Below are 27,173 nucleotides of genomic sequence, written 5' to 3' on the forward strand. Positions count from 1 at the left end.
GGCAGGGGGGAAGGGGGAATGCAGAGTTATTGCTTAATGGTTATAGAGTTTCTGTTTGGGATGACGAAAAAGTTTTGGAAATAGTGGTGATAGTTGCCCAACATTGTGAACATAATTAATGCCATTGAATCATACACCTAAATAGTAGCAAATTTTGTTATGTGTATTCTACCACAGTTTTTTAAAAAACTCAGTTAATAAAATGGGAAAAAATCACTGAAAACTACTAACCACTACTAACTTTTATTCTGTATTGAAGGACATAATCAACCGGGAGAAGAGGAATTTTGCTCTGTCAAATAAATATATTTAAAAGCTAGCAAACATCAGAGCAGAATGAAGTGCCAATTTATAAAAGAGACAGAGGGGAAAATTACTACTAGTTATTTATGGCTATACAAAGTTGACATATTGCAAGGGAAACATAATATAAATGTATTATTCAAAGGCTTCATTTCCAATACTTGACATTTCAAATTTGAAAATATGAAAATTGTCAAACAAAACTCAGACCACATTAGCAATGGTTTAAAAAAGGGAGCAATTTAATTATTATAATACAGAGTGCTTTAAGAAGTTTTTGAATGTGTAAAAGAAAGAACAGTTTAGTGCATTAAATTGTTACAGTCTTTACATTGCTTCTTCTTAAAAAAGTTAACAGTAGTATGAAAAAGCCACCCACAAAGCCAGCTGTCTGAGTGAAGAAATCAGCTAAATTGCAGCATTTTGGAATTACTAATAAAGCTATAGTTAAAAAATAAAAAGTTTATAAAAATGAAAGCAGCATGCATATTCAAGGCTTTTTCATAACATTTCATTAGCTGACAAACATTTAGGTAAAAACAAGAGCTTAATATTATTCATTAAATTAGACAAAAGAAACTGGCCAAGCCCACTACATCCGGTCATTCAGAAAAACATTTTAAAATCCAGAGCTAATTAAACTGAACATTTTTTCTATGAAGAAAGCACATTTTGAAAAACAATCCTATAGTCACAAAAAAAGGGTCCTTCTCAACATGAATGAACAGCACCGGTCTTTACAACGTTTATAAGTTAGTATGAACTTTCAGTCTCCTGATATGGCAAGAGTTAACAGTTAACACTCCCATGATTCATAAGTGAAAAGCTAACCTTTAACTCATTATGATCAGTTCAGAATTTTTTCTCTCTTCACTGAAATTGCTACATAAAGTAGAATTTCCCTGAAAGATAATTCTTGAAAATTCTGATCTGATAACTGTACAAACATTTCTGATTTCTATGATTGTAAGAAAACACTAAGTATATATTTACTATATGGTTCTTCTTCACATTTTTGGTAAAATATTTCAGAGTTTCACCCTATCCAAATTCTTATGCCATTTTCTTCTCCTTCTTCACTATTGATTATCTTTAGTTTAATACAAAGCAAATTCAGCTTCTAATAAAAAAAAATGAACAGATTATTACAGAGTAATAGTGGTATCCATGAATGTGTTCAATTAAAGATCCAATCATTAAGGGCCAATGATATCACAAAATCTTACTGTTTCAACATGTGTCAATAGGCTGTTTTTTTCACTTACATTGAAATTGTACAAGCCCACACACAAATTTTAATCTTAGTGCAGGGCCTGATAAATAAGACATAGAAATAAATCAGGTTTTTCTTTTTCCTGTTTCTAACAATTTTTACTCTGTAAAATGTTTGGTCACTCAAAGCTATAAGCTTAATCACATATCAAAGAATACAGGCAATAAGGCCCATCTTACTAGACATACAGTATTAAGCTGGACAAAATATGAGGACAAGCTCTAGTGGTCATTAAACCCCCTCAGAAAGTCTAGGAATCAGAACATCTCCATCATATCAGAATAAAAATGTACTATATTAAAATTCGAATTTTTACAAGTTGTTTAATTAGTGTTCTATTTACATTGCAGAACTTCCGCCAAATGCAGTAGTTTAACTTTGGCACAACATTAAGTTCCATTTCTTTTGGATATTGGATCCTATTTTTTGAGAATGTGTATGCCCCAAAACGTTTTCAGTGTCATCAAAGATTGGGCCCATTCACAGTAAATCAGACATCTTGCATTGAAGAGTTGATTCTCCTCCAACGTTTTAGGCAGCTATAAAAGAAAAACATAATAAAAAACTAAAATTTTAAAGAAAACCATATTTTAATGTTTATCAGTTATGAAACAAAAATTATACAAATTAGCCATGAAAATACATCCTCTGTATTTGCTTATTACCACTGAGATCACTTGTTATATACATCTTGTTTAAAGCACTAGAGTTTGTGTGCAACTCCTATGTATATGTTCTGCATATAGACATTTTCACCTATATGTAATAATTTATAAAAACAATTATTAGTAGGAAGTATATATTTCACTGTCAGTTTTTGTAATAAACAGACTGAAATCTAAAGGCTTTTGTAATTTTTTCTATTTATATACAAGTCTGGCTTGTGCAAAAGATATATATGTATTTCACTTTTTGCAATAACTATTTTGGAAAAATTTTGGTTACTTATTTTTGGTAAACTGAACCGTATTTAAGTGAAGAAATAGCTATTAAGAGGAAACTTACGGTGAATCCTTTTATAAGATGAAACATTTTCTTAAGCCAACAGTAACTTACTAATTAATGTATTTTATAATTTTAGACTTTTGAATATTTTTAAAAAGGCATGCCTGAATATGTACCATGAAAGTGCATGTCTAACATATATGATACGATTTTTTGAAAACTGTGGCTTTGTATGTATTTTTTTGATCATAGTATCATTAGAGTATCACTATAGAACATGAGAATTATCCACACAAACTTAAAGTCAAAAACTACAAAAAAGTTCCCATTATTTTTAAAAGATTGCAGCTCCTGCAGAATCACTGCTGAGGTTACTACAACCACAGGGACAATTCACTGCAGCAACACATTGGTTGATTTAATCTTGGCTGAGTGAGGATTCTTGTGTTTAGCAATAAAAAAAATGCCTGTTAAAAATATTTTATGCATCTGGGTCAGAAGAAAGCCTGTCCTGAAAATTTCTGACATTAGGAAGCGGAGGACTGTACTTTAGGATAAAGCTGCACAAAACTGTTTAACTTCCTGTGACTTACATTATGCTCTATAACCTGCAGTGAGATTTACTCTAAAATAGGTGCATTTTTAGTTTCATCTGTTTTTCTGCTTGAAAAAAAATGTTAATGAAAAGAAAGCCTGGAAAAGGACTGCTAAGCAATAAGAAAATTGCCTGGTACATATTAAGCTCTCTATAAATAATTGTTTAGCAAAAATAAATAAAACCAGCAAGGAAGACATGGGGGAGTTAAGGAAATACTGCGCAGAATAACAAAGCATAAAAGTAGAGGATGGGTAGGGATGCAAACAGCTAAGAAAGTAAGTAAATAGGCTCATATGATAATAAGGATCTATGTCTCGTTTCCTTCTTTACTGTTTGAGAACACCACAGTAATTTCTGATAATAAAATGCTTTTGGACTACTGATAGACATATACAAACATTTCATAACAAGTGTGTTATTCTCAATAGAGTATAGTTTTATCCTAGAACACTCCAAAACAGAGAGTAGAAAAGAACAGAACTATGCTATTAAATTCTAAAAGTATTAAGAATTGAAGTCCTAACTCCAAATCAGGTATCTGATTTGCAGCGACAGTGAAATTTCAATTAATTCAATCTATAAAAGAATTAAAATTTAAGGAACATGCCAAACCTTTCAGATTTAAAGCATATTTACTCGTTCTTTTATAGCAAGAGATGTATTTTTAACCAAATACAATGTTTCTGCTGGTAGCAGGTTTATTTTCTATCAAAGAATGAAAAGACACTTTAGGCAAATGAGTTAATTTAATATCAAATCTGTTATTTACCTTTTGATCTCTAAGACAGAAATAATTTATATCACAGTTTTCAAAAACAGATGCCATCTAAGCAAATATGAATTTACACAGAGCCTAAAACAGACCTTTGGCTTTCAACAAAAAAATTACTGAATAATTTTAACATATAAAGCATTTTAAACTCTAGTTAAAAACCTAATAGTTTGGGGGCAATACAATGAATAAAAAAAGATACCCATTTTTCACCTAGTTTCCTAAAACTGAGCAATCCTCACCCCTGTGGTAAGTCTGTCCTTCGGTACACTTTTCCCCTTCTTTTTAGTTTTCGTTTTTGAATTCTTTCCTTAAATAGGCAAAAAATGAAGCTTTAGTGAAGGAGGGTTGCAAGCAATACATTTTAGTTATCTTTAGTATTTGTGAATCCCCCCCACCACCAGTCTCCCTTCTCTGAGAATGGGCAACTTTCCCTTAAAACAAAGTGAAAAAACATTTTATATAAAAAAAGTAAATAAGTAAAGCAGCATTAAATTCTACATAATAAACGTAACAATCATAATAATCAGACCACTCATAATGATCACATATCTCTTGGCCACAGTCACTGTCCCTAGTCCTCTTATTAGCTAAAAGGAAAACCATTTTAGAAAAAACTGTCAAAAGTGAAGGTGTCAGATACAAGGGGACTATTCTAAATGTATGTGGTTGATGAATATACACTCAGATTAAAAACTTACATTTCAGTCATCTGATTTAGAAAGCTTCCGCTTCACATGTCGTGGGGGTTCCCAAGTGTCACTATCATCTGTTTCTTCTTCGTCCTCTTCCTGATCATCAATAACTTCATCTTCCTCCTCATTTTCCTCAAATAATTCTATACCCAACTCTGATCTTCTCTGTCTTTCTGCAAACCACTCTCTGACCTGCTCATAGCCCATATGTGATTTGTTCACGAGTTCGTCAAGGTCTTGCTCATTAAGAAATTTGTGCTTCAGGTAATAATCCTTAAGTATTGCAGTTCCAGTTTTAAATTTTATGAGTGATGGCCCCCTGTCCCAGTTGTTCATTCTCTTGCTTCCTCTCGGCCGCCCACGTGGTCTTCCTCTTCCCCTTCCTTTGGGTCTCCCTCTCCCCCTTTTCCGAAGGGAGGACAGACCATTCATACTACTTGAATTGGCACTTTGATAGTAGTAGTACCATTTTAGGTTTCCATTTTTCCAAGCATAACGGGTGTCCCCAAACCAACTGACAATGTCTGTTCTAGCAAGCCCGCTCTCTTCGGCCAACTTGTCATACTCTTCTGGCGATGGCCACTGTGTTCGCACAAAAGCACTCTTAAGCATGTGCAACTGCTCGGGTGTTTTTTTACAGATCTTGCCTGTACTCCCTGGCTTAGGTGCACCAGATTCATCTCTGGGAGAAGTTTCTCCGGCTTCTTCTTTGGAACTACCTGCATTATTTTCCTCTATTTCCATTTTCTCTTCCTTTAAAGCTTTTGATTTCTTCTTCTCTGTAAACCAAGCATCAATTTCCCTCCTGGTAAGTTTGGTTTGCGCTCTTAACCTATTTAATTCTTCATCTGTGAGGACAGAGCTGTTGAGAAAACTCGCCTGAAGGGCACGAAGCTGCTCTGTGGTCTTCTCTTTAAACTTCTGGGGAGTGAAGTCAGGAAAAGGATTCCAGGATTGTTTAGGCTGTGAAGTAACAACAGTCGGGGATTCCGTGGTTTCATCACTGGAGTCTATAATGATAGTGGTGGAGGAATCATTGTTGAGATGTAAGCACTGATTACTCTTTGAATTTCTCTGATTGTACCTTGTGTCACTAAACCATTTCTTAATCTCTCCTTTAGTCAGGCCTGTGATTTTCATAAGTCTGATAATTTCTGAATCGTGGGGAAACTGATTTTTAAGGTAGCTGACTTTCAGTTCGGCCAGTTGCTCTTTAGTCTTTTTTGCCCGAATGCCAAATGAGTCAGGGTTTGCCGCTGCGGTTTCGTGTTTGACGAGCTGGGAAGGTGGGATTGCCGCTGTGGCTGGCTTTGTTTCTGCAACTGGCTGCGCGGCAGGTGGCTGACTTTTTTGTACATTTGTTTGATTTGGAACCCCCGCCACGGTCAAGGCTATAGGTGCTGTGACCGGCAAGGTGTTTGCTCCAGCTACTTGCGTGAGGACCAGACCTGGCTGACCAACTATTTGGCATGTCTGTAAAATGGATGGTAAACCATTACTCCCTGTGGAAATGTGTGTAGGGATAACAGTTATGGTCTGAGGTACAGTGTGTACTGTTCCATTGAATTGTTTCCTTCTGGCCTCCTCTACTTCCTCAGGAGTCCAACTAACACCATGTTTTAGGCGTTGGGCTGAAAACCATATCTTGATCTGTTCCTCTGTGTATTTTGCTTGAGCAGAAAGAACAGTAATTTCTGACATTGTTGGATAAGGGAATTTGTTGTAGGTGTTAAGCAAAAGGGGGTTGTTATCCAATGCAGCATTGTAGGTGGGAATGCTATTAACGGGGATTAAGACTTTGGGAATCAAATTGGAATTCTGCTGAGCTGATACAGCGGTGATCACCTGTGCTAACCCAGGAAGCACTGCTGCCGGGGTCACCACTGTGCTGGCAGTGTTCGGATGTATTCTGTTCACAATGGAAGTACTTGTATTCGATTCAGAAGCTGAAGAACTTGGATTTTCCACAGTTTCTTCACGGTCTGGTTTGATTTCATTCTCTTTGTCTTCAGGAACGTCCTCAACTGAGTTGTGGTGAACTGTAATCCGTTTGTTCTCCACTTTATTTTTCATCATCTTCATAATTGGAGTTTTACTGATAGATATTCCTGAAGAAGAAACTTCTGTAGGTTCAGCTTGCTCTGAATTCTCCTCTTTAACAAAACTACCGTCAAAAGTCAGATCATTTATTGTCTGTTCAAAGATTGTCTGGTTATTTCGTTTCACCATAGTCAACTTAAAATTCTCTTCTCCTGGGTGATATTTCAGATTATGCTCAGAAAGTGCATCATACCTTTTGGTAAGAAAATTGCATTCGACACAAACATAGGATGAATTTAGCACTACGTTGGGATGTTCTGAATCCACATGAAAAGTAAACATATTTAGATCTGGGGTTTGAAAAGTACAATATTTACATTCATAGCCACCTTCAACTTTTTTATTTTGCTGATTGTCAGAATCCACAGATTCATGAACTTCTTCATCACTTGAGATACTCTCTGCTCTGGTGTTTTCTACAGGTGTAAGTACAGGAGGACCTTCATCCAAATCTGATATCAACTCGAGGTCTGGATCCTGTTCACTGGCAAGGACCATGCAGGGTGTTGTGGATTTTCGCCTGCTTGCCATTCTGATGTTATGAGGAAAATCTCAGTGGTGATCAAAAAGCATTGAGGCTTAAAACCGTTCAGTATTCTTCATTTGAAAACGACGGCTTTTGGTTCTTCAAGTCCATTTTTGTGTTCAACAAGTTTCATTAGCAGCTTTTTCATGGTGCAATCAAGTAAAGAGCTTATTGTTGGCAGATAAAATACTGTTGAACTGCTGAAATTTTTGAAGCACAACTCCAATTACCTACATTAAAATAAATTTAAAAATGTGTTTAAATGCGTGATTATGATCTTTTAAACAAACTGCAGTTATATTTCACTTACATGAAGTTGTTGGATAGCTCAGTTATAAAGATCTAGAATAAGACCAGAACCAGGAAAAAAGTCCTCTAAGGATCAAAATACATGTCTCCAAGCCAAATCACTGAAGGTCACATAATGTACTCATGGTCAGCCCCCAGGCCTCTTTACTTGGATTTTTCAGCCACCTGTATATTGACAGGGAAGTGGGAGAAAAGTCTGCTTTGGCAAGCACGCTATTATCAATGTGAAATGATAATCTGTTAACAAGGGAGGAAATTTAAAACTATAAAAAGCAGTCACAGGTACCCAGAGACTATGGCCATTAAGTGTATAAGAAATTCAACCCATCACTTACGTCCTCTTCCTCCTACTAGTCTGTTTTATCATTCCAGTAACATAGCCAAGTATGACAGAAGCAGCAAAGATGGATATGAATGATCAAAGTTTTAGAAACATTATTCGTTTTTTTTTTTAAGATTTTGTTTATTTGACAGAGAGAGACACAGTGAGAGAGGAAACACAAGCAGGGGGAGTGGGAGAGGGAGAAGCAGGCTCTCCGCTGAGCAGAGAGCCCGATGCGGGGCTTGATCCCAGGACCCTGGGATCATGACCTGAGCCGAAGGCAGACGCTTAACAACTGAGCCACCCAGGAGCCCCTAGAAATATTATTCTTCATCATTCTCCACAATGCTACCAGGATTTATAAAACATACCTGATCACATCAGTTTCCTGACGTAAAGTTTCCCCAGTGCTGGAAGAATGAAGCCCAACTCCTTAAGCCACGTGTAGTTCTCTTCACACCTGCCCTCAACCTCAACTTCCTGACATCTCTCTCCTGACTCCTATTTCTTATGCTTTGGGCACAGTAGACACAATTGCTGTTCCAGGGGCACACAATGGAGGCTGTTCCCTATGGTAGGAGCCTTGTTTGTGCACGCTCTGTGATGATCTTTATCTGCCCTATAGATCTCTCCCTTTAACTTGGATCCGACCTTCCCCTCGGTTCATCTTCTAGTCTAGTACTTACCGAATTGTGGCAAAGGAGTGTTACATTTCTGACCTACAACCTATCCATACTCCTGATCTCCTTACTATAGGTGAGTCTCAGTTTTCCAAGGACCTTTGTATCTTCAATCTAATGTTCTTTGAATGAACTATCTTGGCTGACTTCTCATTCATTTCTGTATCCCCACTGCGTACAAAAAGCCTAGAAGGAGGGACTCACTAAATGTTTATTAACTTGAACTAGAATGAATAGGAAAACAGTCCTATGAAACTCAACATGCCCTGCCAAATTATGGAAAAAGCCCAAATGTCCATCGACTGATGAATGGATAAAGAAGATGTGGTGTATATATACAATAGAATATTACTCAGCCATCAAAGAGAATGAAATCTTGCCATTTGCAGCAACATGGACGGAGCTAGAGGGTATTATGCTAAGCGAAGTAAATCAGTCAGAGAAAGACGAATACCATATGATTTCACTTATATGTGGAATTTAAGAAACAAAACAGGGGGGCACCTGGGTGGGTCAGTTGGTTGGGTGTCTGCCTTCGGCTCGGGTCATGATCCCAGGGTTCTGGGATCGAGTTCCGCATCAGCGGGGAGTTGGCTTCTCCCTCTGCCTCTTCCTCTTCCCCCCTAACTCATGTTCTCTGTGTGTGTGTGTCTCTCTCTCAAATAAATTAATAAAATTTAAAAAAAAATAAGAAACAAAACAGATGAAAATAGGGGAAGGGAAAAAAAAAGGAGAGGGAAGCAAACCATAAGAGATTCTTAACAATAGAGAACAAACTGAGGGTTGATGGAGGGATGTGTGGGATGGGCTGAATGGGTGATGGGGATTAAGGAGGGCACTTGTTGTGACGAGCACTGGGTGTTGTATTTAAGTGATGAATCACTGAATTCTAGACCTGAAACTAATATAATCATATATGTTAACTATTTAAATAAAAAATTGAAATAAAAAAAAGAAACTCAACATGCCTGAGAGCATCACCACAGAGAACAGTAGCTGAAATTCACAAGAATGACCATGACTTATCAAGAAAAAGTGAATCATGCTCATACACATACATTTTAATAATTTTGTACCCAAATATTTGAAATAAAATTTTAATGCTACATCAATGAAAGGCAGTGTGCTTCTGAAGTCTAACCCAAAGGAAAATGACTAAAATGAGTTAAGTGGTCTCATTTATTTTCTATCAAAAATTAGAACTATTTTCATTTATTAGTATAATCCTTGTCCTAGCTGAACTGAGGAGGAAAAGTTTACTTTAAAGATTATAAAGCAAAACCTGGTCCGTATGAGGAGATATACTGACTCAGGAAAAGGAGAAACATCACCAAATTTCCCATATTATAAAATAAAAAGCATTAGCTTAGTAATAATAGTATCCTATTCTCAAAGAATCCCTATTCTCAAAAGGTGTCATTCCTCCCCTCCAGAAAAAGCCTCTGATCTCTAAGGGAATATGAGGAAATCACTGATATTTAGAACTATTTCTTAACTAAATATTATACACTAAGCTAATGCCATCTCTCCTATTCAATTCAGTAGGATTTTAACTATTTTGTTCAAGTGCTAGTATAGCTGTTTGATCTTTTTTTTGTCATTAGAAATAGGGAATTCCTCAAATAGTTTGAAGTAAGGAAGAGCAACAAAGGAGCAGCACCCACATTTTTGGCCGTGAAGAACTGTTGAAAGGCAGGGGAGTAAGCTATTTTGTAACTGTTATTCTCCTAGAATCTCAGATTATATTTAATTGGGAGTATACTAATAGTTAAAAATCAAAGATAGGTTTTTTTCTGAAGCTACCTTTCCTTAGTGATGGTTTTCAAACTTTTTGTTGTAAGCAGCAGAGCCCTTTCTTCAAACAAAATTCTATGAGAAGCCTTGGGGCAAAACAGAGAAAAGAACAGCTGTCTGGTTGGAGAAGTAGAAAGGCTAACCTACTTCCTGACCGCATCCCACGGATCCTACAAATCCTACTTCTACCTCTGAAGGGTTCTGAGATGTGTTTGAAAGCCTGTGCCTTAAAAACTTAACTACTCTCAAGACAGTGTATCAGTGTCACCAAAAATCCTTCTCAGCTTACCACTGCTGAGCCATGAAATTTGAAAACTAATCTAAAGTGAATTTAATGTGTCCTTCAGGTTGTTTCACTATAGAAGGCAGGGCGTGGGCACCCAGGGGTAGAAGAGAGTAGCCAGTACTAATAAGAGATACAGAAGAGAAACTTGAGGAGCTAAGATCCCTTTATCGTCCTATTTAAAAGCTTAAATATTTTTTGCTAAAGTCATAAAAATTACAAAATATTCATAGGTTATTTTACAATCTAATGATGTATATGCACCATTGTGTGTTTTCCTTTGAAAGCACTGGTTTTGGCAATATAAACTTAAATAAGCTACTTAAAAGAGAAACTTTAAAAAAAAAAAAGTCTTCAGTAATGCAAGACTCAAATCTGATTATCTTGGGTATTAAAGATGGCCTCAGCTCAGGTTACTTCTATACCCAAATACACAGACCCAACAAACACTCTTCCCACTTTACTCCTGAAACTGTTTACATTTACCTAACAAAACCAGAGTCACTATATTATTTAACGTATTTCTAAAGGGAGACAGAATTCCCAAAAGAAGCTCAAGATTTGGTCCAATGGCTCAGTTCTACCCTAATGTATACAGCTCAAAAATAGGCCAAAGCGCAAAGGCATCCTCATGGTCCCGATTATATAAAGACATGATTTGGGGGGAAGCAGGGAACTCAGTACAAATACCCCATTTTTATGACAGAAGAAACCCAGGCCCAGAGGAATACATTCACAGAGGCGCTGTGATATAGGATCAAACCACAGGTTCTGGAGTCTCCTCTGTCACTCAGTGGTTCAGTGACTATAGAAGTTACTCAGTATCAACCTAAGTTTTCTCACCTATAAAACCAAGATTCTTCATTTCAACAAATTCACACAACTATTTGTTGGATGCCAACCATGGGCCAGGCACTGTGTTAGGTAGTACCCTACGGCGATGACTGTGACCGACGGCCTCAGGTCTGTCAGGTACTAGCAGTTGAGTAAGAAAAACAGGCAGTAAATTATGACTTAAAATAACTGTGATCAATGCAATGAGAGAGGAAGTATCAGGAACTCTATGAGCACACTGCAGGAGGCTTCTAGAAAGGAAGCAGAAAAGGTTGCCTTGGAGAAAATAAGAAGGGTGCTATCCACCTCAGAGGCCGACGAAATAAAAATGCTTCACACACTGTGATACAAAGTAGATGCCTAATTAATGTTATTTTCCAGTCTCTGAAAAATTCTTTTGGGAGATGAATGCCACTTATTTAGTATTATCCTCTTTCTCTCTCTCTCTCTCTCTCTCGAGCAATTTAATCAGCTGACAAGGCACACAAATTGAATGAAAAAGCGGAAAGGGTAAAAAGTATAAGAATTTCTTTGGTGTGGGTCCAATTTATCTCCTTTTATCATTAAAGTGCAATGCAGCTGAGACAGGAAAATTGCCATGCAGAAATCGCTATTAGCTGACAGGCATCTCATCCCCTACTTGAAGGTCAAATAAAAACAGAGCTCAAAATCAATTTGGGGAACCTTGCACTATTTACCTGTAAAAAGGGGTAGAGTTCAGTTGCACAACTGAGTAGCTAGCTAGGTGGCTTTGCAATTAAAACACAAAGTAAAGACTGCCAATAAGATAAAAAATTATGCTCTAAATGCATCCAGCACTATAAATATAATTATATTTGAAAGCGATTTTCAGTAGAAAAATGGTAAAAACAAAATAAAACAAAAAAACCCTAATCTGATCAATTGTTATATGATCATTAAAAAATGGTAATCAAGAGTAATTAAGGAATATGAAAAAAATGGCTTCTCAGTCTTTTGGCTTAAGATCAAGTGTAGGAATATGAAAAAATATCCATTTACTGTTAAATTTTTTAAAAATCAGAACAAAATCTGCATATTAACTATAAAGTAACTATGGGAAAATATGTAGGCATATGGAAAAAACTAGATGAGAATATATAGAAATGAAATTTTCACATGAGATTATGGGTAAAATTTTTATTTGTGTGCTATTTACAAATTTTCTTTAATATTATTATAACATTGCTTTATTATAAAATACAACAAACAATTTCAAGGCCTTAAAATTGCAAATAGACTAGAATATTCCGATGGTCATTTGTCTAGAGTTGGAAACAAAGTTTACTTTCTATTTTTAAGGAAAAAACATGTGCTACATAAAGGTTTTTTTTCAGGGGAAGCAGAAATCCCTGAGTATGTATAACATTCAAGTGTTTTCCATACATTTTTGGGAGCCGCTCCATGGTCTGAGAAGTCAAACTAGTTCTACGAACCCTCAAGTGCACTCAGAATCTGCAGCGTATGGATCTAGGTCAAGCCAATTTCCATGGTTCTATCTGCATCCTGACTCTTCTTCTGAGGGTAGGATACTCCTTAAACAATTCATGATTCTTAATTCATCAGAATAATGACAACAAAGTTTCTCTACAGAAAAGCATTTAATGAAAGTAAAATTCATTTTATCACAGTATAAAAACTGGGGACAATCCTAACAGCAGTTCTTACATGGTCAAAAAGAATGTCTACTTAGCTCTCTACTATACATCCCCAGGGCCCAACACACTGCCTATCAAGGCCTCATTAATATTTGCTGGAAAAAAAAAAACACCTTTAAAATTGTGTATTATAACATTTTACTTCATTAAACACTCAGTTATAGAGGAGTTATAAAGAACAACTGCGTTTACTTTATAGTAGATTATTTCCAATGGTAAAATCCTTACTAATAAAATTACCTTAGTCATTAGAATATTAAAACATCTTCATATATAGACCATTCTATTTATTAAAACATAGCAATGAGGGGTGCCTGGATGGCTCAGTCATTAAGCGCCTGCCTTCGGCTCAGGTCATGATCCCAGGGTCCTGGGATTGAGCCCTGCATCGGGCTCCCTGCTCAGCGGGAAGCCTGCTTCTCCCTCTCCCACTCCGCCTGCTTGTGTTCCTGCTCTCACTATCTCTCTCTGTCAAATAAATAAAATCTTTTTTTTTGTTTTTTTTCAAATAAATAAAATCTTTAAAAAAATAAAATAAAATAAAATATAGCAATGAATATTCAACAAATATTTACCAACACCTATAACTCTGTTGTAACAAATCAGCTTTATGTATCAGTAGTATATGTCTAAATTTGTGGACTGTTTAAGAACGAAACAAGGGAGGGGCACCTGGGTGGCTCAGTTGGTTAAGCGACTGTCTTCAGCTCAGGTCATGATCCCAGGGTTTTGGGATCAAGCCCCACATTGGGCTCCCTGCCCAGCGGGGAGCCTGCCTCTCCCTCTCCCTCTGCTTCTCCCCCTGCTTGTGCTCTCTCTGTCAAATAAATAAATAAAATATAAAAAAAAAAAAGAATGAAAGAAGGGAGATAAATTCATTCACAGAATTAGTCCTGCAGTGAAATTCAGGAGAAAAGTGTCCCTGTAAAAACAGCAAATGCAAATCTGAACTTAGAATCATTATTTTTCTATTCCTGGAGAAAACTGTACGCTAATGGTGTTCTACATTTTTAAAGAGATTAAAAAATAAGTTCTCAATGTAATACACTATAAATAGTAAATTGTTTCAAATTCTATGCTTAGTGTTACAAAAAGTCTAAAATTTTTTATAGTTAAGCAGAGCCATAACTATACTGAATTTCCATGCCTCTATTTTTTTTTTGGCTGTCTTGTACTTCAAATTAAATTATTAACAGACAACAATTTATTTGCTTCATTAGCCACAAAAGCATATTATATTGGTAAGATTTTATGTGAATAAAAACAACTTTCATACCAATTCTTAGTCAAATATGAACACATAAAATAACTATAATTTTTAAGGATTATGTTAGTTTTGAGCTGGTACTAGCTAAAAACTGTTCCCAGAGTAGCTAAAATATAAACTGATAATCCTTTGGGATATGTATTCATACCTATACTGAGAATTCTTAGAACTCTGTATTCTATTTAGTTTCACTTCTTATTCTCTGAGTTCTATTTAGCCAACTGAAAATACTTATTTTTACATGTTTGTATTCAAACTAAAAGTTACAAATCCACCAAAATCACAGAATGCATGAAATAATAACAGAAATAAAGAATAAAGGGGTCAAATTAAAACAAAGAATATCCACCATGTTAAAGAAAAAAGTGTCTAAGAAGACGCTTTCTTTAATTAAAAAAAGCTAAACAATTTTGGCCTTTTTACACTTGAGGCATTTCTCAAAACCAAAATGTAAAAATACTTAGAAACAATGGTCAAGTTCTTAAAAAAATTAAATGAGAACTCTGACAACCCAAATTTGTATCCACAGCAAATGTTTTTAAGAATTATGGTAACCTAGAATCATTACCTAAGAAATAAATCTCAAGAAAACTACCAAAATGGTCTCAAGACAATCAAAATTCGAGTATCAGGGTATATACAGACAGGAGTAAATGTGATAAAAAGGAAAGCACTGGAGAAACTGTGGCCAAAAATCATCTAATTTCAGAAGATCCTTTTGCTAATGCTAAACTAAGGGCTTAAGGGTTTAGAAATTCTATCCTCTCTACCTGTTTTTTTTCCACCTGAGAAAGCCAACCTTAATACTGCTAAAGATTAAAAGAAGAATCCAAGCTGGACAGATTTCTCCTGGCAAGCGCTGACTCCAGATTTGAGGAGTGAAGTGTCTTTTTGAAAGGTCTCTACAACACTAACATCCTGGTTTTCTACCTTCTGCTGGCATGTAGGTAGGTATGTAAATATTGAGTGTGATACATAAATAAGTACTATAAAGAAATCTCCTATCTTTGTTATTAAAGTTTGTAGTATTACCCCAAAATAATTGTTTTGCTGGAAATAGTTTTCCCCTACTTTTCTCAAGGAGGTATGTTAAATCTTTCACAGTCTAACACAAGAACGCTATTCTTGATTATAAGTGAGATTATCATTGAGAGGCCGAAAAACCATTCATCTGTCTGTTACCTTCCCAATTTATAAAATAACTGTTACATGTTTCAGTCAAGATGTAATCATTCAAGGGGCCCCTGGGTGGCTCAGTCCTTAAGTGTCTGCCTTCAGCTCAGGTCATGATCCCAGGGTCCTGGGATCGAGCCCAACATCGAGCCCCACATCGAGCCCCACATCAGGCTCCCTGCTCCGCGGGAAGTCTGCTTCTCCCTCTGCCACTCCCCCCGGCTTGTGTTCCCTCTCTCACTGAGTCTCTCTCTGTCAAATAAATAAATAAAATCTTTAAAAAAAATACTTTGAAAGATAATAGTAATTGGTATTGGTAATGTCAGCTTGTAAGGACTCTAACAATTTTTAAAAAATGAAAGTTGAACCACCACATTAATAGCTGTGGAATCTGGGGCACCTGGGTAGCTCAGTCGATTGTGTCCAACTCTTGGTTTTGGCTCAGGTCATGATCTCAGGGTAGTGGGATCAAGCCCCGGTTTGGGCTCCACACTCAGCTGGCAGTCTGCTTGAAGATTCTTTCCCTCTGCCCCACCCCCCCCAACTTGTGTGTGCACATGCACACACACTCCCATTCTCTCTCTCTCAAAAATACATAAGTAAATCTTTAAAAAAAATCTTTCCTAGTACTTGCTGGAATTATCTAAAATAACAATTGGACTAGGGATGCCTGGGTGGCTCAGTCAGTTGAGCGTCTGCCTTCGGCTCCCGTCATGATCCCAGGGTCCTGGGATCGACTCCCACATCGGGCTCCTTGCTTGGCGGTGAGCCTGCTTCTCCCTCTGCCTGTTCTGCCTGCCGCTCCCCCTGCTTGTGCTCTCTCTCTCTCTGACAAATAAATAAATAAAAATAAATAAAATAAAATAACAATTGGACTAAAGTGTAACTATTTCAACACTATAGTATGTGATTTAATGCTTCTTATAAAAGCCAATTTATGCCAGTTAAATAAAATATAAAAGTAATTATGTACAAATATATTCAAGTATTTAAATACTGGCATGCTTAACCTAAAACAAAGTATTTAATCATCAATATCCTAATTTTTAGAATTATAATTAACTATTATTAGTAGACTATATATTGGAAATACATTTTCAGGAATTATTATTTTAAGTCCTGAAGCATTTTTCTGGATATAGGTAAAAAAACATTAAAATTTCTAGATCAATTTCCCCACACTAAAGTTCTCTGCCCTTATGACCTTCATTTGTCTTATTTCCCACTGTTACCACAGCACCAGTACAGTGCCTGATACACAGTGTATTTTGGTAAATATTAATTGAAAAATCAATCATTAATATACCACATAGATTTATCATGAAGTGTGATGCTGTTTCCTTTGAAATTAAAGCAGCCAATACTCCTATATTTTTAGTTTGAAATTACATTTCTTAACAAAGTGTCAAGAGTAAGTGCTGCTTTTTTAAGAAAAGCTTTTAAGACGTTAGCCAAATATAGGATCATGGGATCTAAAGGAAGCATATTCAGAATCTGAGTTTTACCATAACCAAAAAATAAAACACATACTTGCCATAGCTTCTTCAGCATTCTGTTCTTTGACACGGAGGGTGTCCCTTCAAATTAGGTGTTTAGCTCAGGCCATCATTACCAACAGGTCTGACGTACCTATCTGCCATTTCCTACAAAAAAAAAATATCATCACTTTATTATTCTAGATATAATCCAGTCTTAGGACTTTAAAGTTTATGCCTTCACTTTTTAAAAATAAATGTAATTTTGAAAAAAAAATTTAACTGCCTCATAGAAATTGTAAAAGACTCATTTAAATGCCAAACCCAATATTAATAAGAAACACAAAATTTAAAACATTCTCAAAAATTCTATTTATATTATATGAAACCACCAAATACTGTTTTCACTATTATGTTATTTTCAATAAAAATTTTCAAAATGTGGGGTGCCCGGGTGGCTCAGTCACTAAGCGTCTGCCTTCGGCTCAGGTCATGATCCCAGGGTCCTGGGTTCGAGCCCCGCATCGGGCTCCCTGCTCAGCGGGAAGCCTGCTTCTCCCTCTCCCACTCCCCCTGCTTGTGTTCCCTCTCTCGCTGTGTCTCTCTCTGTCAAATAAATAAATAAAATCTTAAAAAAAAATTCAAAATGTAAATATATGCAGTCTGAGTATAAAAGCTGAGATGAAGAAATTGGGAATTGTAAAATATTAAGTACACAAAACTTATGAAAGACAGTTAGTTAAACTAAGAGGTGGGAGGAGGTGTATGTTTATATATTTACACATAAACCCACTGATATCTGTATCCTAATTTATAATACATTAATTGGAATGGAGTGGATTATTAATGCTGGCAACAAGCCAATACAACTTAAATAAACTAGTGGTATTCTACCCCAAAGCATGTGGTATCTAATAGAATGACCTGTGTTATTTCATTTTTGCAAGAAAGCTACTACCAAATGGCTTTTCAATCAGTGTGTTGTGAGGCATCAGACTGTACAAACAAACAAAATCATTCTCCAAAAATTGAGATATGTGTCCAAAAATGTTGTGGCATATTATTCAGAGTACTTAGACCAATCAGGAAATTGTAATAAAAACTGTAATTGCTTCTCTTAATAACAGTAAATAGTATTTTGGGAGGGTTGAAGCATTTTAGCTGTTGTTCTTTAAGCACTGAAACTCTGTAAACCACGTGAATAAATATTAAGGAAGATGATCTTCCAATACCTTATCCTTTGATTCTGTTCTTATATACACGTTCATGAAGAGGCTCTTAAGAAACAATGTAAATACCCCAGCCCTTTAGTAAAATACTTCTAGGTTAAGTTAAAGCTTAGGCTGAATAGCTACACTATTTTCATGAAAAGGAAAAGAGCATTTTCCTGGTAGGCCCAGTGGAGCATCCTGCTATCTGCAGCCTGGGATTCTACAGTTTCATTTCCTGGTATCTCCTTGTTTGGAAACTCCTTAGCTATCCATCTACAGGATGTGGACTAAAAGAGAAGATCGGAAACAGCTGCCAAAGACGGGAAGTTATTTTCCAAAATGAATTATTAATATTATAGGAAATTGGTAACGTATTTGAATCCATTCTTGAATCACACAGTAATTGCAAGATGTTTTACCGAACGAGAGTCTCTTGAGAAGAGCTGCTGAGACATGTAAAGGCACAAGGCAACTACAGGAGCAACAAATGAGCTCCTTGATACTTCTGGATGAAAAGCATACTTGCCTGATGTTATTTCAGCTCCTGATACTGACATTATTTTAAAATACTTCTAACTCAAAGTATCTTTTTAAATTTTAAGGTTAGAATGAACTTCAAAAAAATTAAAGAAGTCATCTCAGTCATATACATTATATAATAAAACAGATGAGTTGTTTTGGCAGAAGATGAACTGTAAATAAAGATGAAGAGCTTGGGCTTTGGAACCAGACTGCATGGGTTCAAATCTCAGCTCTGTCACTTACTAGCTGTGTGGTCTTAGACAACTGGCTTAGCCTGTCTATGCCATCGCCCCCTCATCTAAAATGGGGCTCTACTAACATGTATTTAAAATAACACATGTAAAGTGTTTGGAATATTTTCTGGCACTTAGTGAGTCCACACTTAGATTTTTCTGACTTTTATTTAAGGTATTAACTTTAAGTTATACAATAAAGAAGTCTTCACATAAACTTTGCTAAATGTTAAGACATTATAAAATATTTTTAAAGTCTGGGCAACAATCAATCAATTTTATTTTCCATTTCATACCTTAGAGCATATTAAGCAATGCTAGAACAAGTTGGCTTTAACAGGTAGACATTAATCAATCATAATTTATATCCTCCACCCCAATATACACATACTTCCTCTGACCTTAGCTTCAAGGAGAATCATTAATGTATGACACATTTTAAAAAGTGTTTCACAGGGACGCCTGGGTGGCTCAGATGGTTAAGCGTCTGCCTTCGGCTCAGGTCACGATCCCAGGGTCCTGGGATCGAGTCCCGCATCGGGCTCCCTGCTAGGCGGGAAGCCTGCTTCTCCCTCTGCCGCTTCCTCTCTCTATCTCTCTCTCTGACTCTCATGAATAAAAAAATAAAAAATTAAAAAAAATAAAAAATAAAAAGTGTTTCACAGAACTAACAAAGCTCTGACATAAATCATCTTATTGTAGTCATGAAGAGAAATTGTTCTCTCCTCCTCACTTTCAAATACAGTCCACACCCAGCAAAGTTTTAAACAAATTTCTTTTTGACAATATTAGAAGGTAAAAAGGAATAGACTTAGTATAGAAGAAGAACATAATTATGAGTGAAGTGCTTAGAAATATCAAAATCTTGGGGCGCCTGGGTGGCTCAGTCGTTAAGCGTCTGCCTTCGGCTCAGGTCATGATCTCTGGGTCCCGGGATCGAGCCCCACATCGGGCTCCCTGCTCAGCAGGGAGCCTGCTTCTCCCTCTCCCACTCCCCCTGCTTGTGTGCTCTCTCTCTCTCGCTGTGTCTCTCTGTCAAATAAAGAAATAAAATCTTAAAAAAAAAAAAAAAAGAAATATCAAAATCTTTCTATCTCCTTTCATTCCTCACAATAACCAAAAAAAGAGAAAGAAAGACCTTCAGGAAGGTGGAAAAGGGAGTCAGAAATCCTATGAGAAATATGAAATCACTAAAATTTAATGACAAAGTTCTTTTATTTAAAATAATATGTATATGGCTACTACTTTAATGTTTTGGTTTTTTAGATAGGCTTTGAGAATACTATTTTTTAAAAATCTATATATAAAAACTAAAAACAAAAATCCTGCATAAAAATTTTGACTGCCTTGGGTGCCTGAGTGGCTCAGTTGGTTGAGCAACAGACTCTTGGTCTCAGCTCAGGTCTTGATCTCAGAGTCGTGACTTTAAGCCCCATGTTGGGCTTCACGCTAGGTGTGGAGCCTACTTAAAAAAACAAGTAAAAAATGTTGACTGCAGGGGGCCTGGGTGGCTCAGTCGTTGGGTGTCTGCCTTCAGCCTGGGTCGTGATCCCAGGGTCCTGGGAACAAGACCCGTGTCAGGCTCCTTGCTCCATGAGAGGCCTGCTTCTCCCTCTCCCGCTCCCCCTGCTTGTGTTCCTGTTCTCGCTATCTCTCTCTCTGTCAAATAAATAAATAAAATATTTTTTAAAAAATGTTGACTGCCTTGAATAAATGTCATTCTTAACCTGCTCATAAAAACTTCTTTCCCAAAGTATATAAGGTTTGGATCAAAGGTATATAAGACCATCTTACTACCTCTTGAATACAGCACAGAATACTGATAATATAAACTGCAAAGATTAAGTATCTTTTAAGGTCAAAACCTGGCAACTACATAAACATTTACATAATTTACTTTAAAAATTAACTGTATAAAATACAGATCTCCAAAATGTAAACTCAAATGTATATCCTGATTAGTAATCTAACTCAGCAGCTTCAGCCATTCAAATTTGGTTACTCACAACCACAAAAATATCAGCAACAAGGATACAATAAAATAGATCAGTAATATTATGGAAACATTGGCTATTATTCAAAGGCTAGCATTACAGTTTTTTCCCCCCTTCAAGTAAATGTAATTTAAATTACTTTTGAGATTACATAGGATGATTTAGAAGGATTTTAAGTTAGAAGAAATTTAGAAGTACAAGTGAATGTGTTACACTGGCTACAGTGCAATAGATATTTCCGAACACCTCCCTAAATTAACGTAGCTTAGGGGGTGCCTGGGTGGCTCAGTCCTTAAGTGTCTGCCTTCGGCTCAGGTCATGATCCCAGGGTCCTGGGATCGAGCCCCGCATCAGGCTCCCTGCTCGGCGGGAAGCCTCCTTCTCCGTCTCCCACTCCCCCTGCTTGTGTTCCTGCTCTCACTATCTCTCTCTCTGTCAAATAAATAAATAAAATCTTTTAAAAAATAAAAAAAATAAAACCTAGCTTAGGCACTGAAGTTTAACACTGCTAATATTCAATACTCAGTAGAGTCTCTTGAGCCCAAATCCACAATGATGCAATATACATAAAATGGTTATCTCCTCAGCTACATTTTAATCATTTTATTAATTTTAAGAGTATTTCCATTTAAATATAAAGCCATGATTAACAGCAAACTGAATCCCTAATAACCCATTTTTTGTGCCCAATTAACCTTATAAGAAAGAAAATATAAATACATTATAACATCACCTTTCAGTCTTAATGTAAAATATAATATAAAAGGGAGAAAATCTCCAACATGAACCACCTCACCTATGCTATTAAGTTCACTAATAAAATAACTGTAAAACTTTATTCACATTTATTGAAAAAAAAAAAAACAACCTTACAAGTATCACCAAAGGTGAAATAATTGCTACATCATTCACGAACTGTCCTCCACATCAAGTGAAATAATAAGCTCGCTATAAGGGAAAGACATCTACTATTAATGAGTACAAGCACAGCACAAGCACATTTATGTTTTCAGCCTTAGCATATTTTCAAACCATCTGGCATCAGTGCCACTCTGGTTCATCCAGCCTAATCTGTTCAGAATTGAATACAAAACTAGAGCTACATGCACTTTGGGGAAACCAAAGAATAGCTCACATGTATAATAATACTCCAAATGTGCAGCTCTCAACTAGTTGATACTTGAAATGTGTTTGAGAAGACATTGCCATGAAAGACATTAAAGCTCTTTTAAAAATACTAGAATGGTTCAAGAAATCTGTATGAATCATAGCTGTCAGCAGGTACCCAAGTCTTTCTTTTTTTCTCATTTTAATCCTGATCATTAAATAAAGCATTTGAAGAGATACTTCTACAAAACGATTCACTGATAAGAGAAATGCTATCATTTCTATACTGAAAGAACCCAAGACTTTACATTTGATTTTGCATAAGATTAGTCAGCTTTGCCCTGAAATGCTTAAGAGTAAGGAGAGACAAATTAAGAGGAAAAAATATTCATGAGGGCCCTTCTACATCCTGTTATGCATTATTGTCTTTGGCAGCACCCACATTTCTTTTGCTTGAAATCAAGAGTCAGAATTGCTACTTAAGAAATTTTTTAAAATCTGTGGATATACTAAGGCCACTATCCCTGTTAAAACCAACTCCCATTCATCCTCACTGATGGCATAAAAACAAACGACTTTTATTTTTTTTGGATAATCTTTCAGACACAAAGATAATTCATGTAACACATACAACACAAGTTAAAGCTTTCAGACAAAGACTGAGATACAATGACCAATACCAACGAATCTAAAGGAGCACTTATGTAGGTGGGTACACACGTACCCTCCAAACCCACAAATAGGCACTCTTCCTGGAGGGAAAACGGCTTCTTCCTCCCTGTGAACCCTGTATCTCCCAATCCTGTGATTTCCCCCGTTTCTGTTATCCTCTTAACCTCTAAGAGAATTGCTTTTTCAAGTTACATGGAATTCCAACCTAGTCACATTACAAACTATCAGCCTTTTTTTTTTCTTTTTTCTTTTTTTTTTTAACATTTTCCCCACAAAGATTAGCTCCTTCTCATGCTTTTCTTCAGCTCTGGGGTGTGATGACAGAAAAGCTCTGTGGAATTCCCACTCTGCCCCATTTCTACCCTGGATTCCTCCTCTATCCACCCCTTTCCCCGCTTCCTACTTCCCCTACCCTGAGTCTCTCTCATTGAAGCCTGGCCAGAGCTCGCTGCTTCGCTAACCTAAACTAAGGATATCAAGCGGAACCTTCTCCTTCTCTGGGGTTTTGCTCTTTCCTTACTGCTATCTACAGAGGGGAGAGGTGGAGGGAGATGCACGAAACAAAGAATGTCAAGTCCCTTTACCTAGAACTTTGGTGCAAATCCACAGGGAAAGGGCATCCGCCCGGGCTCTTCTTCCCTGCCGTTAGACCCCGCTCCCGGCGCCCTCACACCTCCTTCCCAGCCCTTCATCCCCGGCCAAGATTAGGAGATTGTTCCCGTTAGGCCCCGAGGCTCGGAGGAGTCCCTGGTCGGCCTCCCTTGTCTCCCTTCTGAAAGGGACGGATAACGTTTCCATTCTCTTCAATTAACTTCTAAGTCCCAGTCTTCCTCAAAACGGAATACAGTTCTTAAGGACTCAATTCTGAGTCTGGCCCCAAAGTGGGGAAGGGCCTGACCCCGAAATGGGTGCCTAGCCTTCTCTGAAGTGGGGTACAGCCTCCCCCGAAAGATTTCCCGGGGCTCCAACCCCAACGCCAATGCGTTCAGCTCCAGCAAGCGGATCGCTCCCTACTCTCCGAGAGGCAGTCCCCAACGAGGCCACGCGCCCCCTCAGGGCAGGCCTTCCGACCTCCTCTAGGACCCTCAACCTCGCTGGGCTCCTCCGTCCCTGCGGCGCTTCCCGCCCCCCCACAACCCCCGGAGGCCCCGTCTTCACTCCCCTCAACAGTCCCAAGTTGCTCAGTGCTCTCGTAAGGACGGGGGCTGAGATTTTCCCTCACAGAGTGCACCCCGAGCTCCGTCCACGGCCGCAGACACCCCGAAAGCGGGAAGGAGCCTCAGGGGCCGTCCCTCGGTGGCCATTCCCTGGTGCAGGCAGGCCGGGTCCCTCCCCCTCGGACGCCCCGCGCCGCGTCCGCTTCGCCACCCGCCGCCGCCAGTGCGCTGAGCCCCCGGGGTCTCTGCCCTGGAGCCGCCCTCCTCCGGTCGGCCCGCGAGCCGCTCGCCTTCCCCGGCCGCCGCGCCGCTCGCGGGCTCTGCGCTGCCGGTTCCCCCCCGCAGTCCCCCGGCGTCCCGGCCCACTCGTCCCGGAGCCGGCTCGCGCCGCTACCTGCAGGGGCCGCCGCGCCTCTCAGCGCCCCGCCGCCGCCATCTTGCATTTCAAACCGGCTGCACTTTTCAGGGAGTCAACTCTGACCTGTGAACCCTACACCCGGAACCGCTCGGCGGGCCGGCACACGGCCTCGGCAGCTCGGCGGGCCTCGCGGAGCGCGGAGGGTCGGGGGTGGGGGTGCGACGCGAGGCGCGCGCCCCTGCGGCCGACCGGGGGCGGGGAGGGAGGGAAGGAGCCGGCCGAGGCGGGGCCCTCCCGCGCGCGCGCCGTCCGCGCGCCCCCACCCCGCTCCGCGCCAGGCTCTCCACTCCCGGACCCCGCTGCTCCCTCGGGGTTCGACCCGAGCCTCTACCCTTTGGATTGGCGCACGGGGAGGTAGGGAGCCGCCCCGCCCCTCTGTCAACATAAGCCCCGCCCCAGCCCGCGATAGCCCCGCCCCCTGTCAGCAGAAGCCCCGCCTTCTCTAGGTCTCGAAGCGGCCCCGCCCCTTGCCGCCGGTAGCTCCGCCCGCTATCAACAGAAGCCTTGTCTTTACTCAGGTCAATCCCCGCCTTCTGTCACTTGTGGCCCTGCCCTCTGGGCGCTCCGCCTTGCTACTGTCACCACCGGCTCGCAAGAAACGCCCCTTGTCATCGTAAGCCCCATCTCCTGGTGGCAGTCCACCCAAGCCCCGCCCCTTCGTCGGAATCCCCGCCCACTGTCAAAAGAAGCCCCGCCTCTCCGAGACCGGTCTGGATTCCAGCCCGAAGCCCCACCTTCTGTCAACCGCCGCCCCGCCTCTTCTCGCCTCCGGGTCTCTACTGCACCACCAACCGCAGCTCCACCCCCTGACACCGAAAGTTCAGTTCTGCTTCACTTCGAGCTGCTGTTGAAGACGGAGCCACCCTTTGCTCCCCGAAAGCCCTCCTTTCCCCCTTCGCGAGCCACTCTGCTGAAGGGCTTTCTTTTCAAGCCGTGGTCTTCAAATTCGGACAGCTTCCATGTGAGCTAGTCCCGCAGAGGGGGCCAGCCAAGGACCCCAGGCTTTGGGGAAAACCGAACGGCGTCACCACGCCTCCTCACCCTCCCATCACTTTCAAAATTATGAAACGTGCAAACCAAAGCGAACAGAAACGTCTTACCCTCCAAGCTACTCTACACAGATTCATGGGCCTGGACGCTGGACCCTCCGTTCTTTGACAGCAATGCTCCCCTGAGCCACGTTAATCCTAAAATGTGCAGTTGCTTAAAGTGAAAGCCTGATTTTTGAAATCAATGTACACCATCTTCTTTATTTGTATGTTTCATCTTAGAATCCTAGAACTTGAGGAAGCAGAAGCAAGCAAAGCTTAATGATCTTATAAACAGAGGTACTCAACCCTACCATACTCAACATCCTGTATTACAACAAAAATGTAACACTGCTTTACTCTCCTGGAATTAAATTTACAGATAATGTAAACACACCAATAAGTTCAATAAACCAGTGTAATGTTATAAAGGTGGAAAAAGAGAAAGTAATTTATTCTAAAATACTAATATCAATAAAAATAATAAAATATGTTTTTCACTATGTAAATACTCTGGCCCCAACATGAGAATTGCGGAACAAAAACTGCCCCTACAAAATCTCAGGACGCCCCGTAGGGGGCAGTACTGTGCCCACTGAGAAACTGCTAAGGACTTCTTTCCGAGGAAATGCTTCAGATACAGAAATTCATTCTTTTGTTCATACACTTAACAGCTAGGTTTTTGAGCACCAGCGTTCGCCAGGCGCTTTGGGAGATGCAAAGCTGAGACGCAATATTTCTGTCCTCAAGGAGGCTACAGTCGAGTAACCAAGTGAAAAACATGAGCATAAAAACATCAAGGTGAGAGGGAGAAGAGATCAAGATGGAATACAAAAAGAGATCCCTTTTAAGGGTATGGACTGATGAATATAAATCTCACCCTCTCTCTCTGCCTTTCTCCCTCTTCCTTCTTCTCTCCCTTCTTCCCTTTTTCCTTCTTTTTCTCCTCCTCTTCATCTTCTTTAGCACTAGTTTATAGAGTCACCTCCTTCTCACTATAAGCTGTCTGCCTGGTTCACTGCCCGATGCTAGCAGCCCAGAGTCCTCCCAATTTAGGGCCATGCCCACAGGGCAGTTCCGTCCAGGAAAACAACTTCAATACCACAGCGCTTAGAACAGTGTCCTTGGCTGAATTGCTGCCAATTATTTGGTATCCTTGTACAAAGCAAGAGTGTTACCACCCTCAAAAAAAAAAAAAACAACAAAAACCTGCTTACAGACCCAAGCAATATGAATATATGTTTAGCATAGCAGATTGTGCCAGCCCACATAAATCTGTTTAGAGATCATGCTCACAGAGTAACTTGTTTTTATTAAAATAAACTCATTTGTAAAAATTGTAAATATGACTGATTTCAACAGCTGTGCGGCTCCAGAAGTAAGTTTTGAGCCATGGATTGGCACAATTAGAAGAGTCTAGATTCTGTCTGCATATGTTTTGCAGTTTGTCATACACAGTCTGGTATGGCAAAAGTTCAGTACCGCTAGAGATGAAAAGTTGTCCAGCAGGTTTTTAAAAAGCACAGCACTTTTGCTATTCAGAGCCTCTTCCATATTTGGAACGGTGAAAAAAAAATATTTGTAGGAAATGAAGAGCTTTGAATCCAAAGTTCTAAGCTCTGGTGTCATCTGAAGAGGAATAGGCTTCCAACAGCACTTTTTTGTAGTAGTTCCTTCTGTTATTATTTTTCCTTTTTCTACTTTTGGTGACAACGTCTGAAAAACATGATAGGGTGAAAACAGATTGGCCGAGAAGACGTCAAACGAAGACACTTTAAACTTTTAATTACAGGTAGGTGAACTCAA

The 27,173-nt window shown here is 38.9% G+C and overlaps 1 protein-coding gene across 3 annotated transcripts; it reads right to left on the minus strand.

The window, feature by feature from the left end:
- Positions 1–242: 242 nt before the first annotated feature.
- Positions 243–26,372, minus strand: ZHX1 (zinc fingers and homeoboxes 1). Of its 3 annotated transcripts, none has more exons than XM_032415831.1 (4): positions 26,248–26,372; positions 17,081–17,193; positions 4,593–7,442; positions 243–2,115 (listed from the first exon to the last, which is right to left on the minus strand). In XM_032415831.1, the coding sequence occupies exon 3, from the start codon at positions 7,215–7,217 to the stop codon at positions 4,596–4,598; it is 2,622 nt and encodes an 873-aa protein (XP_032271722.1). In that variant the 5' UTR covers positions 7,218–7,442; positions 17,081–17,193; positions 26,248–26,372; the 3' UTR covers positions 243–2,115; positions 4,593–4,595. The 3 variants fall into 3 exon arrangements, with proteins under 3 accessions (XP_032271722.1, XP_032271723.1, XP_032271721.1); XM_032415832.1 differs by lacking the exon at positions 26,248–26,372 and adding an exon at positions 24,316–24,519 and having other exon boundaries at positions 17,085–17,193; XM_032415830.1 differs by lacking the exon at positions 26,248–26,372 and adding an exon at positions 24,316–24,519.
- Positions 26,373–27,173: the final 801 nt, after the last annotated feature.

This window comes from Phoca vitulina, unplaced genomic scaffold (genome assembly GCF_004348235.1).
Source record: "Phoca vitulina isolate PV1807 unplaced genomic scaffold, GSC_HSeal_1.0 scaffold18, whole genome shotgun sequence".
NCBI classification, from domain to species: Eukaryota; Metazoa; Chordata; class Mammalia; order Carnivora; family Phocidae; genus Phoca; species Phoca vitulina.

Excerpts from the sequence above, each read along its gene's own strand:
- ZHX1 (XM_032415831.1), bottom strand. The coding sequence starts at position 7,217 with ATGGCAAGCAGGCGAAAATCCACAACACCCTGCATGGTCCTTGCCAGT.